Below are 14,199 nucleotides of genomic sequence, written 5' to 3'. Positions count from 1 at the left end.
TAGCACCTATTTTGAGCCCACCCTCCATTTTTATTATATATTTGGCACTCTACTCCGATAAATTTTAAGAATCTGGGTGCATATATTTGAATAGCTAACAAATACAAGAATCTGGCCGGGTGCATATGTTTGACTAGCTAATTAACAAATACAATAATCAACTTTAAACAGCACCCATCAATCAAAGTAGTATGGCTGGTTAAGAAATGATTATTAAGAAGCTAAGCTAGTTTACCTAAGCTGTGTACGGAAGACCACAAATATATATGAGCAAATCATTGGCCACACCTTATGGAAAGACTTGGCAAGAAATCTTGTGTATGACATGTAGTGTAGGGTGCTAAGGCACACCGCAAGTTAGGAAATAACCAAACACAAGATTAAGAGAATGTGTGAGGCCTTTCAGATATATATACTTAGGAGTAACATATATTACTGCAATTGTATAACACTGCTAACGATATGAACCCACTGAACAACTCATTTGTGTATTTTCTAGGAGCTAACAATAACTAGCTAGACTGTATATTTTGTTGCAGAGACGACTGGGGTTTCTCCCAACATTTTTTTAGAAAAAAAGAAAATATATAAATATATATGCAATATTGGGCATGTGATCTAAACGAGTGAAGTATTTTGTACTTACAGGATGAATGGGGAGACGAAGTTCCAGGAGCTGGGGTGCGCCTGAAATGCCTTAGGATCATGTGGAAGTTGGAATGGGCTAGGAATCCTTGATCCTGTGAGACGGGCCAAATCTCCCCTACCAGCAGCGTGTTGAGGTGGTCGGTGGGGCCAACCTCTGTGTGCTGCGGGCAGCAGTCCGCCCATTCAAACCTCAGAAGCCACGGCGCTGAAATCCGCAGCACAGCGCGTTTGCTTGCGACGAAGCAGCGGTGCACCGCCATGGTGCCCAGCTCGGGCGCCACCACGTCAAGTAGCCTCAGCCCGTGGACGCATGACAGGGTCAGGTGCCTGAGCGAGTCGGCGCGGAGCGTCAGCGCCGTCACGCCTTGGACGAATCGCATGACCAGCGTAACCAGGCGCGGGCAGCACGACGAGACGACCTCGCTGAGCGCTGCATCGCCGCCGTCGACAAAGCTGAGCTTCGTGAGCACCAGCTCGGTGAGGGCCTTGAAAGCCCCGGCCTCCAGCGGGAGGGCGAGGAAGAGGAAGCTTGCGTTCAGCGTGATCGTGATCTTCCTAGCGAACTCGAAATAAGGGAGCTCGAAGATCTCCGGCTCCTGATCTAAGTCGGAGTCTGACCACTCTGAGAATTCGTCTTCCTCCGAGCCCGAGCCCGAGCCCTCGTTCCGCTGCGTGTCCACGCCCAGCAGGAAATCGCCCTCGAAGAGCTCGGCGGCGCTGCGTGCCCACGACGTGAGGCGGGCGATGTCGACGTTGTCCTCCCTGGAGACGCTGATTTGGAAATTGCAGTGGGCGCGGCTGGGTTGTCTGCCATAGACGGAGAGGATGCTGTCGACGACTCGAACGAAGCGGCCGGGCACGCCGCCGCCGTCGACCTCTCTGTCGACGACGTGCAGGATCTCAGTTTCCGTCCAGAATCTTCCCCAGCGCCGGGAGAGGACGCAGGTCTGGACTACCTGGATCAGCGGGAGGAGCATGAGGATCTGGAGCAGGAGTTCGTCGGGGAGAGCGCTGAGACGGTCCTCCATGAGAGATGGTGGAAGATCTAGGGTTTGTTTCTGCTTGGGGGCTGGGGGAATGGGGGCGACGGGAAGAAATTTTCACAGCCGCAGGAGTGGGAAAAGAACAACGGGAGGGACGAGCAGTGTCTTCACAGCGCTGTGTAGTAACGCCTTTCCATTTGCAGCAATCCCAATGAATCCTTAATTCGGTGGCAGCATTGGCCCGCATGGTTTGCAATTCAACTGGGCCCATTTGGAAGTCTGAAAAAGAATTCGAGCTTTGGAGAAAACTAAATATTGGGCCAGTCCTGCTCCATCGTAGCACGGTTACCAGATTTTTTTTATTCTCTCAAAAATAACCATTTAGATTGAACCCATGATTTCATGAACTGATTTTTTTAGACAATAGGCCAAAGGCCCGACATTAAATTAATAACACCCTCAACGACGACAAGATACAATACAAGGTGGCGAACTCGGCTTACAAGAACACACACCACACCCACAGAATTCGGCCTTAGGAGAAAAGTAAATATTGGGCCAGTCCTATTCCATCATGAGAATTAGGAATTCAAGGAGCATCTATATTTTCCATCAGAAGGCTTCAAGGAGGAAGAGTAAGAATGCAATCACCCGTATTGCTCGCCAGGATGGTACATTTACAGAAGATGTTGAGGACTTGAATTCCATGACCGCAATATTCTATCAAAATTTGTACTATTCAGAGGGAACAATCAGAATAGAAGAGGTTTTGTCGCATGTGCCTTGTAAAGTGACGCCACAGTTGAATGCTATTTTGATAGCGCCATACACATCATTTTAAGTTAAAGAAACTCTTTTTTCAGATGTTTCCTGCCAAGGCTCCTGAATCGGTTGGCTACCCGACTCATTTTTTCCAGAAAAATTGGTATGTATGTGATGAGGAAGTTACTAGCGATGTACTGCGTGTTCTTAGTGGAGTTGATACCCCAGAAGATATAAACAAGACATTCATTGTTTTATTACCAAAAGTCCAAGTCCATCTTCTTTGGGTTAGTATCGGCAAATGAGCTTGTGCAACGTAATCTACAAGATGGTGTCAAAAGTGCAAGAAAATAGGCGGAAGCAAATCTTGCTAGATATCATCTCTCCTGAACAATCAACATTAATTCCTGTTAGATTTATTACTGACAATATTATCTCGGCTTACGAGTGCTTGCATTTTATGAAAAAGAAGAAGAACAAAAAGAATTTTCATTGTGCGTTGAAGTTGGATATGATGAAAGCATACAGCCATGTTGAGTCCATATATTTGGAGAGAATTATGTTGAAACTTGGGTTGAATCCTCATTTTGTTCAATCTGTAATGAGGGGTGTTAGATCTGTCTCTTTTTCGGTATTATTCAATGGTCAAAGGATGCAAGAATTCACACCTTCTCGCGGAATCCGCCAAGGTGACCCAATTTCCCCATATTTGATCTTATTGGCTGCTGAAGGATTGTCATGTTTGTTGAAGAGTAGGGAAGTACTTGAACAGGATCAAGGAGTGAAAGTGGCACCCACAGCGCCTATGGTGAATCACCTCTTATTCGCTGATGATCTGCTACTTTTTTTTCAAAGCTAATCAAGAGGGTGTAGCTCTTATTCAGAAACTGATCGAACACTATTGTAATGCCTCGGGGCAGTGTATTAATTTATCCAAGTCATCGATATTTTTCAGTAAAGGGTACCCAAATGTAACAAGAGATATGGTTAAAAACTTTCTCCAAGTTCCAAATGAGTCCTTGAATGAAAGATATTTGGGTCTTCCTACAGAGTTTGGGAAGTCAAAATGGGGCATTTAAATACTTGAAGGACCGTATTTGGAAAAGGGTGCAAGGATAGATTGAGATGATTTTATCTGCTGGAGGTAAAGAGGTGCTGATAAAGGCGGTGTGACACCTCTTTGGGCCTATGGTCTCCTAGTTAGCAAGTTGTTGCTAACCTCTAGCAACTGCCTTTTGTACCTAAACTCTCCTGAAAATTTATAAATACACACAGTGGGGAAAAACACTGAATTGTCTAAAAAAAGGCGGTGGCACAGAGTTTTCCGACTTATATGATGGCGGTTTTTAAGCTACCAGAGGGCTATGTCAGCAGATTAATTCCATCATTAGGAAATTTTGGTGGGGAAGTAAAAATGGCGAAAGAAAGACCGCTTGGGTGTCCTGGGATACCATGACGATGCCAAAGTTTCTTGGTGGATTGGGATTTCGAGATGATGAAATTTTCAATATGGCGATGCTAGCTCGTCAAGCATGAACAATACTCCAAGACCCTATTTTGCTGAGTGCACACATTTTGAAAGTTGTCTATTTTCCGACTTATGACTTCTTACAAGCACAATTGGGAGGACGTCCATAAAAAATCTTAAACCAAAGAAGATATGGGAGCATAACTGGGTCCAACTTAAACCAATTGTTGCCAATTGTCCCTATAGTTTTCTTTTTTATTCTCTAAAAAAACCAGATTTTTTTTATTCACTGGGAAAAAAACCAGATTTTTTTTAGATGGAACCCATGATGTCGTGAACTGGTTGACTCAGCTAACATGTTAGTTGATTTTGAAAGAGATTATCATTTAGAAGTTAAAGTTTAGAGAGACTGTCACAAGCGAAAAGCGAATGGCTACTACACTAGATATAAGCTGACACGTTTGGTTTATCACTCCTCCCCGTGATCTGAATATTCATGTAAACATTATGATCAAGCTTTGATCTTCTGCTTTTTTTCGAAATGGGGGTATTCCTCGGCTTCTGCATCATGACGATGCACACGGACATTTATTTAAAAGAAGGTTTAAAATAGTATTGTTTACAACTCACGCATCCTCGAAGATTGATACAAAAATCAAACATCGACATAAACACATACTATGACTACACATCAACATAGCCTTCTAGTATGTCGCCAACCAGCCTCTGGCACAAGATATCTTGAGCGACCATCAGGAGCCGTGTGCATCCAGGAACATAGCTTTGATCTTATGCTAAAAAAAGGATAACATGCTGATCACTTGGACAGGTACATCAGCGGGTAAGGATTCCAGTCAGATTTTCAATAGGCCATCCGTAATTGGCTGTTCTGGCTTCCACGATCAAAGAAAATCAGCAGATTTTTGTATTCAAAATAGGGAATAAAACCCTTGCCTCTGTATTAATTGAATAATACAACCAGTTTTATTGTTGTTCTTTTCCTTTGGTTGCTTCTCCGCTGCTGGCATGTAACATTCGTGATCGTCTTGTACGCGGCGGTGGCCTATCTCTGTATGGACTCTTGTCCTTTCACCCTTCTAGCTGAATACAAAACACATAGCTCTCCTATGGGTAATCGAGAAGAAATTACTCAATTATTATATGTCATAGATCGCAAAAGGTTGAAATATGTATCAACCATCGAAAAAATAACAAGCATAACAAATTCAATCCATCATGGATGTAGCTATCACGCGTGACCGCCAGCAGACGGCTCATGCAGTGGCCAAAGGTTCTCACTCATCCACCGGGGTAGAAAGAACCACTACTGATTCAATAAGAAGCCATATGGATAACTTGCAAACAAAATGTACCTCCAACCTTGTTAAAGATGATATTATTTCACATTCCCGGTCTTCTCCATTGTTCTTGTCAAAAAAAAATCCAAACAGACCAGCATAACGCTGAACTCTATGGATACTCTAACTTTATTGCTTATGTTAGTTTTTGAACCAATTTCCAAGCATATTTTGAATATTGGTGGATTGAGGGATATTAAGTGAAGTATACAATGCCCAAATAAGTTGCGCACACGAGCATGAGAGAAATAAATTTTCAATTGTTTACTCCAAATCACAAAACACCTAGTCCATTTTCTTTTAGTGAGGTTATCTTTTTTGAGTAACACTTTTGTTTTTTAGAAACCATGTGATTTTTTTAATCTTTATTGGGATCTTTAAGTTCCAAAGGTATTTTTGCGGAAATCAGTGCCGCTCATTCATTAGGTCCTCGAGAATAACGTTATGCTAGTGATCTTGCAAATAAATCTATCAAGTTCATAACATAATTGATCCATCATTAACCTTTCACATAAATGAAGCCACACATCCCATCTACTATTGTTTAACGTTTTTCACAAACCGGAACTTGCAAACATTTGCATCCATAATGTTTTTTTGTTGCGCAATATTATATGATGATGGGTATCGATGGGGCAGGAGGTTTCTCCAAACATACATATGTTTACCATTTCCAATTTTAAAATGACCTATATTAAAGAAAAGTTATTAACACACATTAATCCCTTCCAATATGGGGAGTCAATAGAGGAATAAGAGTCAGTGGATAAATAAGGTGCAGTGAAGATGGAATGATATGATCCACCTCGACAAAAATAAATATAGTTGAAGTGGATAGAAACTAGTAAAAACTATTTTAATTGTCGTGTTTATGGAAAAGTATATTAAAAGGGTCTTGATCGGTCTTTAAAAAAGGTTGAAGTGGATGTTCAAATTTTTGCAGAGTTAAAGCATAGAGATCTAACCAACCTAAATATGGGTAGCACCATTTGTTTTATCCAAAAACAATTGGTATAATTTATTTTCGTAAAATGTTGCTTGGACTGGATATAAAATTTAAGGTGTCCACCAATATTAAGTGCAAATGTTAACCTAAGTACCAGTAGACACACTATTTTTACCCTCTTTCCAAGCATGCCTTTTTTTTGGTGAAAATGCAATCGAAAATTCTTATCATTTCATAATAGCAAGGGAATGCTAAAGATACAAGCCAACATCAACGGGGAAATATTGAGAAACTAAACAATAAAAAAGAGCTAATATAAAATACGAGGAAGGCAATCTGACAAGGCAACATTCCTTAAGGCACTCAACCAAGTTACGATAGTCTATTATTAGAATTCCTTCATTCTTGGTTTTCAAAGATCTGCCCCACAATAGCTAGCACACTTATTGCCGCAGTTGCGGTGAGTGCTCTGCATCAAGCCACTCCGAGAAGAAGCACCCAACTCCATACTTGCCACCCCATGTGAAGAACTTGTGGTTGGTGTCCTCTGAGAAGTGTTTATCATATGCCATGTGTTGCCATGCGATATGGCCGCTGTCCGAGTCACATACAAAGTTTGGGTCATCATGTTCCCTATGCCAGGTCAACTCGACCATGGATGTGCTATGGTACTCCCAGACAATGAAAATTCAAACAAAAACAACACCCGCACACACACGTGAGGTCGACTAATCCCCAAATTAATGTGAAAACTAGGAAAAAACAAAATAGCTAGAAAAATGGCGACATTCTAGGATGTGAGATTTTGTACACCCACCCAGGTGACAAGCGACATGTGGTGAGGAGTTCTACCCCCACGGGTGAACCACAATGTGCCACACTGCTACTTGTTGTACTATGGTTAATTACCCTAAGGGAGAGAGCACCGGTGTTTTTTTTCCTCTTTTGTAGATTGGAACATGAAAAATGAAATATCCCTTAAACCGAGTGTCTAAATCATGATCCTTTTTGCAGATGTGCTGTTCACATCGAGATTTTTGAAACAAGATCCCATGTTGATATGTTCTGACAAACTATTTTTTTGGCCCTGCCTTGAGTGTGTAGGTTGCACTGCCTTCGGGTTTGAATGCACTAACATTGTTTTCGTTGTGCACTACCTTTGGTTTTGTTGTGCATTGCCTTTTGGTTAATCGTTGCAACGCTTTTTTTTATTTTTCTATGCACTACCTTTGGTTTTGTTGTCCACATCTTATTTCTTTTTCCAGCGCACTGTCTTTGGTTTTCCTATGACATGTCTTTGGTTTTTGCAGTGCATCGTTTTTTGGTTTTTGTTTCTACACTACCTTCGGATGCACTTTCCTGAGTGCATTGTATGTTTGTCCATGAGTAGTGCATGGCATGTCCTGCATTTTTTTTATCTTACCATGAGCACACATGTTTCCATTGCATACCGCTGCAACAATCTCCTCCCCTATAATGCACTGCGTTTTGATGTCATGCACAAATGTCCTGCCTCCCGAGAGGGCATAGCTCACAGCACGCGGAATGACAAAATACATCCTATGAAATGTTAGGTTCACTGACATATGAAACCCTTTAAAGATCTATATGAATTCTTAACATGCTGAAGACGCCATGATAGAGTACAATCCATAGCACACGACAAAATGCACCCTACGAAATACTACACGAAAACATCCCGCTTTTTTTTTTTGGTTATCTTGCATGTTGTATCTTTTGCAATGTATGTTTTAATTTACTCCCTCCATTCCATAATACCTGACGTGGCTCTAGTTCAAACTTAACCAAATAACTACTACACTATTTGGGAACCAACATCTTTTTTTACAGAATTTTGAGTTTTTCTTGGGATTAATGGTGTGCTGACACGTATGTCAAATTATGGTTCATTACTGCAGTGATTTTACTGTGTACAATTTTGGTGCTACCTTCAAATTTTCGTGTTTCTTCAGTTCTGTGTTGGGCTTCTTTATAACCTGGGTGGACATAGCTATTTCCTGTTTTCTTTAAGCGGCTGGTCAAAGCGGTGCACAGAATCACTACGGAATGATTCGAGGGATCCTTGTTTTTATCTCCACATCTTTTCTCTCTCTTTTCCTTCTCCGCCTTTTTGGTGTCGTCCGCCTCGCCGCCCACATCCCATTCGTCGGCGGCTGGCTGCGGTGGAGCGGCTCGGCGCTCTCCCCTTCGAAGGTGGTTGGCGTGGAGAAGAACTGCTATATCGAGCCACTCATCAAGGGAGCCGGGCCACCGCGGAATTTCACCAGAGGCCGGCGCCTACGCTCGAAGAACCAAGGTGAGCATCCACCCCTCCTCCGGGTATAACCTCCTTAGGCCTCGCCAGAATCAAGCAGGTCTGGCACCCAAAGCCGAGAGAGAGAGAGAGAGAGAGAGAGAGAGAGAGAGAGAGAGAGAGAGAGAGAGAGAGAGAGAGAGAGATAAAACAGGGGGTGAGGAGGCGAGAGGGTGCCTTGCCGCCGCCGCTGGCTGGCCGGAGGCCGCCGCCGCCGGGGGCTTGAGAGTGGCAGCGCGAGTAGCCCCAGCCTCCATCTACCTATTTGTTGTTCCGTTCTATAGATTCCTCTTCGGATTGCTGAATTCTTTCCTCTTCGTGTTTGATTTGTTCTTCTTTTATTGACCTTTCCTTTTCCTGTTTTGGATTGGTATTTTTGGTGTAGATAAACGAGTTTCTTCTCCATTCCTACGAGCGGATGCTGAATCGGTGCCCATCGTCTCCATCAGCCTCGCCTCCTCTGTCACTACATTGTCTTTGTGCTGTTGGAGTCTTGGAGATGCCAACATCGTGGAGCAGCATTGGAGGGGCCATACACCTAAGAGCATTGGCAGATCGGAAGGGATGGTTGTGGCGGTTGGTTGGTGTGCCGGTCGGCGAAGGGAAGAGCAGCAGCGCGCATCCGCAGTCTAATTGTCAGGTGGAGGAACATGGGGGTGATGGTGGTGGCTGACTTTCAAGTCCGGGACGGTTTCTTTGATTTAGACCCATCCTACAAATCTTAGGTTTATCTTAATCTAGATTTCCTATTTTTGGTACTATATGATTTGCTTCCATCTAGAGACGTTAAATGAAATCTTTTTCTGCCTGCACGATGAGCTAACGTCCTTGGGCATAACTATTTTTCTATTCTTCATGATCTCACCAGGACAAATGTGATGATATCGCAGAGGCAAAGTAATCCAGCAGCCAATCTACATGCTAAGAATCCTACAATTGATTCATGGTGTAACACCGGCGCAATATGCCCAGGGAGAAGCTGCCTCTGTCTTCGTGTGGCGGCTAGAATTGCTGGATCAACCTGCTGGCAGTAGTCCAGTTCATCTCATGAATAAGCTCTCTATTCTATAATCAGATCCATAAGCTGCTCAATATGTTGTTGTCTCACGTCACCACATGCCTCTACCGGTAGTATAACCTTCGACCATTCAATGGCATCTGTGCTAAGAGCCTAGATTAGTTTTCATATCGATGGATGTCTGCATGGCCAAGATTGGTTTTATCCTTGGCATATGTATTCAGCCTTATCTATTACTTTTCTATGTAATCTTAAGCATCCATGGTTGCATCTATGATTTAATTAACTTGTGTGCTGCATGCGCTAAACCATAGTCTTTAGAAAAGTATAAGCGCATCACAGAGACATTACTATTCTCATTAAGACTAACATAATTTATTTGGTAGACTTGTATGCATCTCAATTAATATTATTTTGCACACATGTCAAACATTATAATGTATAACAGTTTGTATCAAATAAAATATTATTTGTGCTACTGTATTTGCAGCATCTAATTTCTCTTGATGTCAATTTGCACTTGCAGAATCCAAATTATTATCGCCGTTTCAGTCTCAAGGAAAACTTGCCTGCGCTGATTATGGCACTGTGTATCAGTGTACGTATCTTATGGGTTACACAATCAAGTAGAAGAGAGGAGGAACTCAACATTTACAGAATCATTGAACAAAGAGGACATCGCAGGGCTGTGTAATGTGAGTTAGCAAGTTCAAATCTGTCTATCTTTCATCCTTGAATAACTCCGGTCCTTTTAGTTTTGTTTCCATATGATGCCAAATAACCCTGAACACAAGAGCTAGATCTATTTAAATAGAAGTATGTAAACCATAATGTTTTTCTTAAAGTACATTTATACCAATTCCACTTCACTGCTCTGAATATTTGCTCTGCTAAATAGTATACATGTTCAGTCCAAGGTTTTCAGTGTCAATGCAAAGTTTTCGGGCATGGGTGGAAACTGAAAAGCAAGGTTTAAACCAATAATTAAATTCATAATTCTTTATTACTCAGTTTTACTTTACGGGTTCTCTATTAATTTAGGTATTGGTACTGCCCTCAATTATTGTTTTTGCTTATGGAATAATTCATCCAGAGACCAAGAAAATGACTGTAGTTTTATTCCAACGCTTAAACAAACAAGAGCAAAAGTATTACCTCTATCTAGCTAAGGGAAAATTGATCATACAGAGTTTCATGAATGTAATATCACAATGAGGCATATTTCTTAGCTTGAAGTTCACCAGAACTTTAAAAAAGTAAATACCATTGTAGACTGTGTGTTCAAGCAAAAGCTTAAACCATATTACCAGGAAAAAATCCACAATTTTACTAATCAATCTTTATGCTATCTGTTCCAGTTATACTTATATGGATATTTGATATGCTAAATAATATGTCTTTGCAGGCATAAAATTTTCAGTTGCATTGCTTCAGCCCCTCTTTGCTATTCCTTCGTCTTCACTTCATGCTACCTGTTCGTGCGATTAATTAGCAATATTTACATAGTTATATTGTAAAACCACCAAGTAGTCTAATGAGTTTTCCTTAGGTAAGTATGTTAGTTTTTTTTGCACATTATCATGGTAGGACAAACTGGTAATGAAGCATTGTCGCGATATTATTATAGTTTGTCCATTGTTGTGTAGTTTTAAGATTTTCCTTTAATTTTCTTCTCATCTCCATTCTACCCACCACATTATGCCAATTTATAAAAAACCAAATGGACTATGTAAACATAAGAGTAATGTTGTCAAATCATTTTGAAGGACCGACAGGCATTCTGCCATTCATGCACTAAAAAAAATGTTATTTCAATAAAAATAAAAGAAAACGAGACCAAACGGAACTAGCAGGAAAAATATTGGTAATATCTGCACTGCAGATAGGATCCGCCATTCATCCCCTAATTATGTATCTCTGTTTTTTCTTCCTTGGTAAGAGCCTTAATAGAATATAAAATGTTATTTTTAATAAAATAAAAGAAAAAGAGACCAAAGGAGCTAGCATGAAAAATATTGGATATATCTACACTGCAGATAGGACCCATTCGTTCCCTATTTATGTATCTCTATTTTTCTTCCTTCGTAAGAGCCTTAATAGAATATAGTAGGACGGGACAAGAGCTGGATAAACAATCAGCCAACGCCACTGAACTGTTAAAGTAAGTATATATGTTTAAAAGCAATAGGTTCAAATCGATGTATTAATTGGATTGTCACCAAACTACTTGAATTTTTCAGTATGGTGAGTATGAGTCATAGTTCCGTTTTTATCACCTCTATCTATTTCATGTTAGGCACTTGGAATTTTGCTCCCTATTTCTGTTGCTATTTTACTTAAAGCCGATATTTATCCCATGAGAATCTCCTTGGTCCCTCCCACATGAATTTCTTCATATTTCTGGGGTTTGTCATCCTTTTTCAAGTATAAATCCTTGCAAATAAAGTGTTCTCCCTATTGTTATTTATGATTGACGCAATAATCATGGATGCTGAAAGTTTTGTTCTCAAGGCAAGGCTTGCATTATTTAGTCATATATGTAAACAAAGGAGTTGGCCCATAGATATATCATCAACTTGCTGTGAAAAGTCTTAACATTTTTCTTGCACCACTAATGTGTTACTGTTCTCATAATACTATAGTCGTCGATATAACTAATGTGTCATATTATGTATCACCTTTTGAAGAAGTCCTGTTTCTTAGTTCATGAAAGAAATGGATAATCTGAAGTTTGTTCGCTTATTACTATTTTTCAAACAGTTTTATTTAAGCAAATAATATCACGGGGAAGTGCCCTCTACCTTTTTACAAATAACATCACGGGTTCGTGTGTCTTATTGTTTGATTACTATTTTCTTTCTTTACATGTCCTACTAGGAGCATCGAGAATTCGTATCATTATTGGGTTGCTCTATTGTGTTTGTGTTTATATTAGATAGAGCCAAAAGAGAAAACAAAAGACATTTTTTTGCATTCATCCTACGTAAGCATAGCTATGGGTTGTGGATTCTTTAACATAAGGCACACTCTGAAGTATTTATATTTTCCAGTTAGGCGTATTTCTTTGTCTTACCCCAACCTACAACAAGATTTTCTCAAATATTATTTTATTTTTTATTCATTGATTGTAATGTTTACATCTGAAATCGAGAAAATGGAAGAATGCCAAAATACAGTTTATGTGTAAGCAATCCCATATTTCCGCAACACATTATATTACTAGCAGGTGATGGGATTAAGATCATACACTAAATATGCTTTCATGGTTATGTTTCAAATTGGAAGTGATTTGAACTGCTTAAGACTCTGTTGGGTAGATGTTTTTACACAAAGACTACATTTCTGCAACAATACATTATTCTTATGCCTGGGCACTAAATACATACTTAGCACTTTCATCTCTCAGTCTAGAAAAAGAGAGTTCGGCCTCTTTCTTGGATACTCCAAAAAATTTATGGTTATACTTCTAGAGATGCCATAGTTTATGAAGCTGTAGTACTCAATGGTACCAAACACCTCAAAGTATTTGAAACGGTAGTATTTTTAACTATGGTATTTCCAAAATACTTAAAAAAGCCTAAGCTACCAAACAGAACCCCTTAGTTCTTAATGGCTTTATACAACATTGCTAATTGATAGGAGCTATCACAAGTACTCGCTTAACTGTTTTGATTTGTTGCAGAAAAGGAGTTTCCCAAACATGGAATCAGAGAGTTGTGTGGCTGCAAATGTATTTTATGGATTCAACCTACTGCAATTTCTTTAAACAGATGTGGTTTTCTATGGGCCTTTGTTTTTGATTTAGCATCCATGTTTATTTCTACTGTTACATATAGGTGTTTCTTGGATAACTGTTTGTCCGTTTCTGCATATGAATATCATGTCAGAGTATCTCTCACTATTGCAGTATACCCATTGGATTCTTCCTAACTCTTTAAGAACAATGAACCTGCACTTCATCTCGATCAGGGCGATAGGGGATGCACACTACCCATTTGCAGTTTTCGATATTCGATAATATCCAGGTCCCACCAAGGTAGCATAGATGTGTGTCTTCACATTACTGCTATTGTAATTTTCTATTGTGTGTTCACCTTCTTTCTGTACGCCCTTTTGCAATCAGTATATCTTGTGTCAAAGTTAATTACCAGTTATTTTTGTGTCTTACTTACTTTGGGTAAAGCTATATATGCCGTTCAATCTCAACACAAAAGCATGTGTCTGGCCGTTATAAATAGAAGGACATGATTAGCATAGAAACCTACACTACAAGAGATGGGGGATTTGTTGACGAAAACCCTGGTGACAAAAATGCATACCGTCATGGATGTGTCCTTATAGGTGACGAATTCATCTTTCGTCAAGCATTTAAGGTAATGCTTGACGGTATGATTTCTCGTCAAGAAAAAATCGTCACCCATTACCCAAGCGGGAAGGGCTTCCATCGTGTCTGTTAATAGGTGACGAAATCAAAGATCGAGGTGACGAAATATTACTAAGTTACTTTATTAAATGTTATTAGTTTTATATATCATGCGTGACCCACTTGTCAGGAACATATTTAATTAAGTAAAAATTGTGGTTTGGAAGAATCGAACAAGGGCTTCGGCGTGACCGACGCGGAGTCTTACCGCTAAGGTAGATATGGAATTTTGATCTGAATCCGTAAGTAGTCTATTCTACATATTTATTTCAATGGTGT

At 40.2% G+C, this 14,199-nt stretch overlaps 1 protein-coding gene and 1 long non-coding RNA gene across 4 annotated transcripts; one reads left to right on the top strand and one right to left on the bottom strand.

Annotated features, from left to right (window-relative positions):
- Positions 1-235: 235 nt before the first annotated feature.
- On the bottom strand, positions 236-1,676 carry LOC139835535 (uncharacterized). The gene is made up of 2 exons (XM_071825393.1): positions 647-1,676; positions 236-240 (listed from the first exon to the last, which is right to left on the bottom strand). Exons 1-2 carry the CDS (start codon positions 1,674-1,676, stop codon positions 236-238), a joined length of 1,035 nt encoding a protein of 344 aa, XP_071681494.1.
- A 6,620-nt stretch (positions 1,677-8,296) lies between these two features.
- LOC127328708 (uncharacterized) lies at positions 8,297-13,395 on the top strand. 3 transcript variants are annotated; one of them, XR_011751766.1, is made up of 5 exons: positions 8,297-8,482; positions 8,865-9,119; positions 9,348-10,192; positions 10,903-12,320; positions 13,180-13,395. It is a non-coding gene; the product is annotated as an uncharacterized lncRNA (long non-coding RNA). The 3 variants fall into 3 exon arrangements; XR_011751765.1 differs by lacking the exon at positions 10,903-12,320; XR_011751764.1 differs by having other exon boundaries at positions 10,903-13,395.
- Positions 13,396-14,199: the final 804 nt, after the last annotated feature.

The sequence above is a fragment of the Lolium perenne genome, chromosome 2 (assembly GCF_019359855.2).
Source record: "Lolium perenne isolate Kyuss_39 chromosome 2, Kyuss_2.0, whole genome shotgun sequence".
NCBI lineage: Eukaryota > Viridiplantae > Streptophyta > Magnoliopsida > Poales > Poaceae > Lolium > Lolium perenne.
The sequence above is the reverse complement of the archived record's forward strand: the minus strand, read 5'-3'. Positions and strand labels throughout refer to the sequence as shown.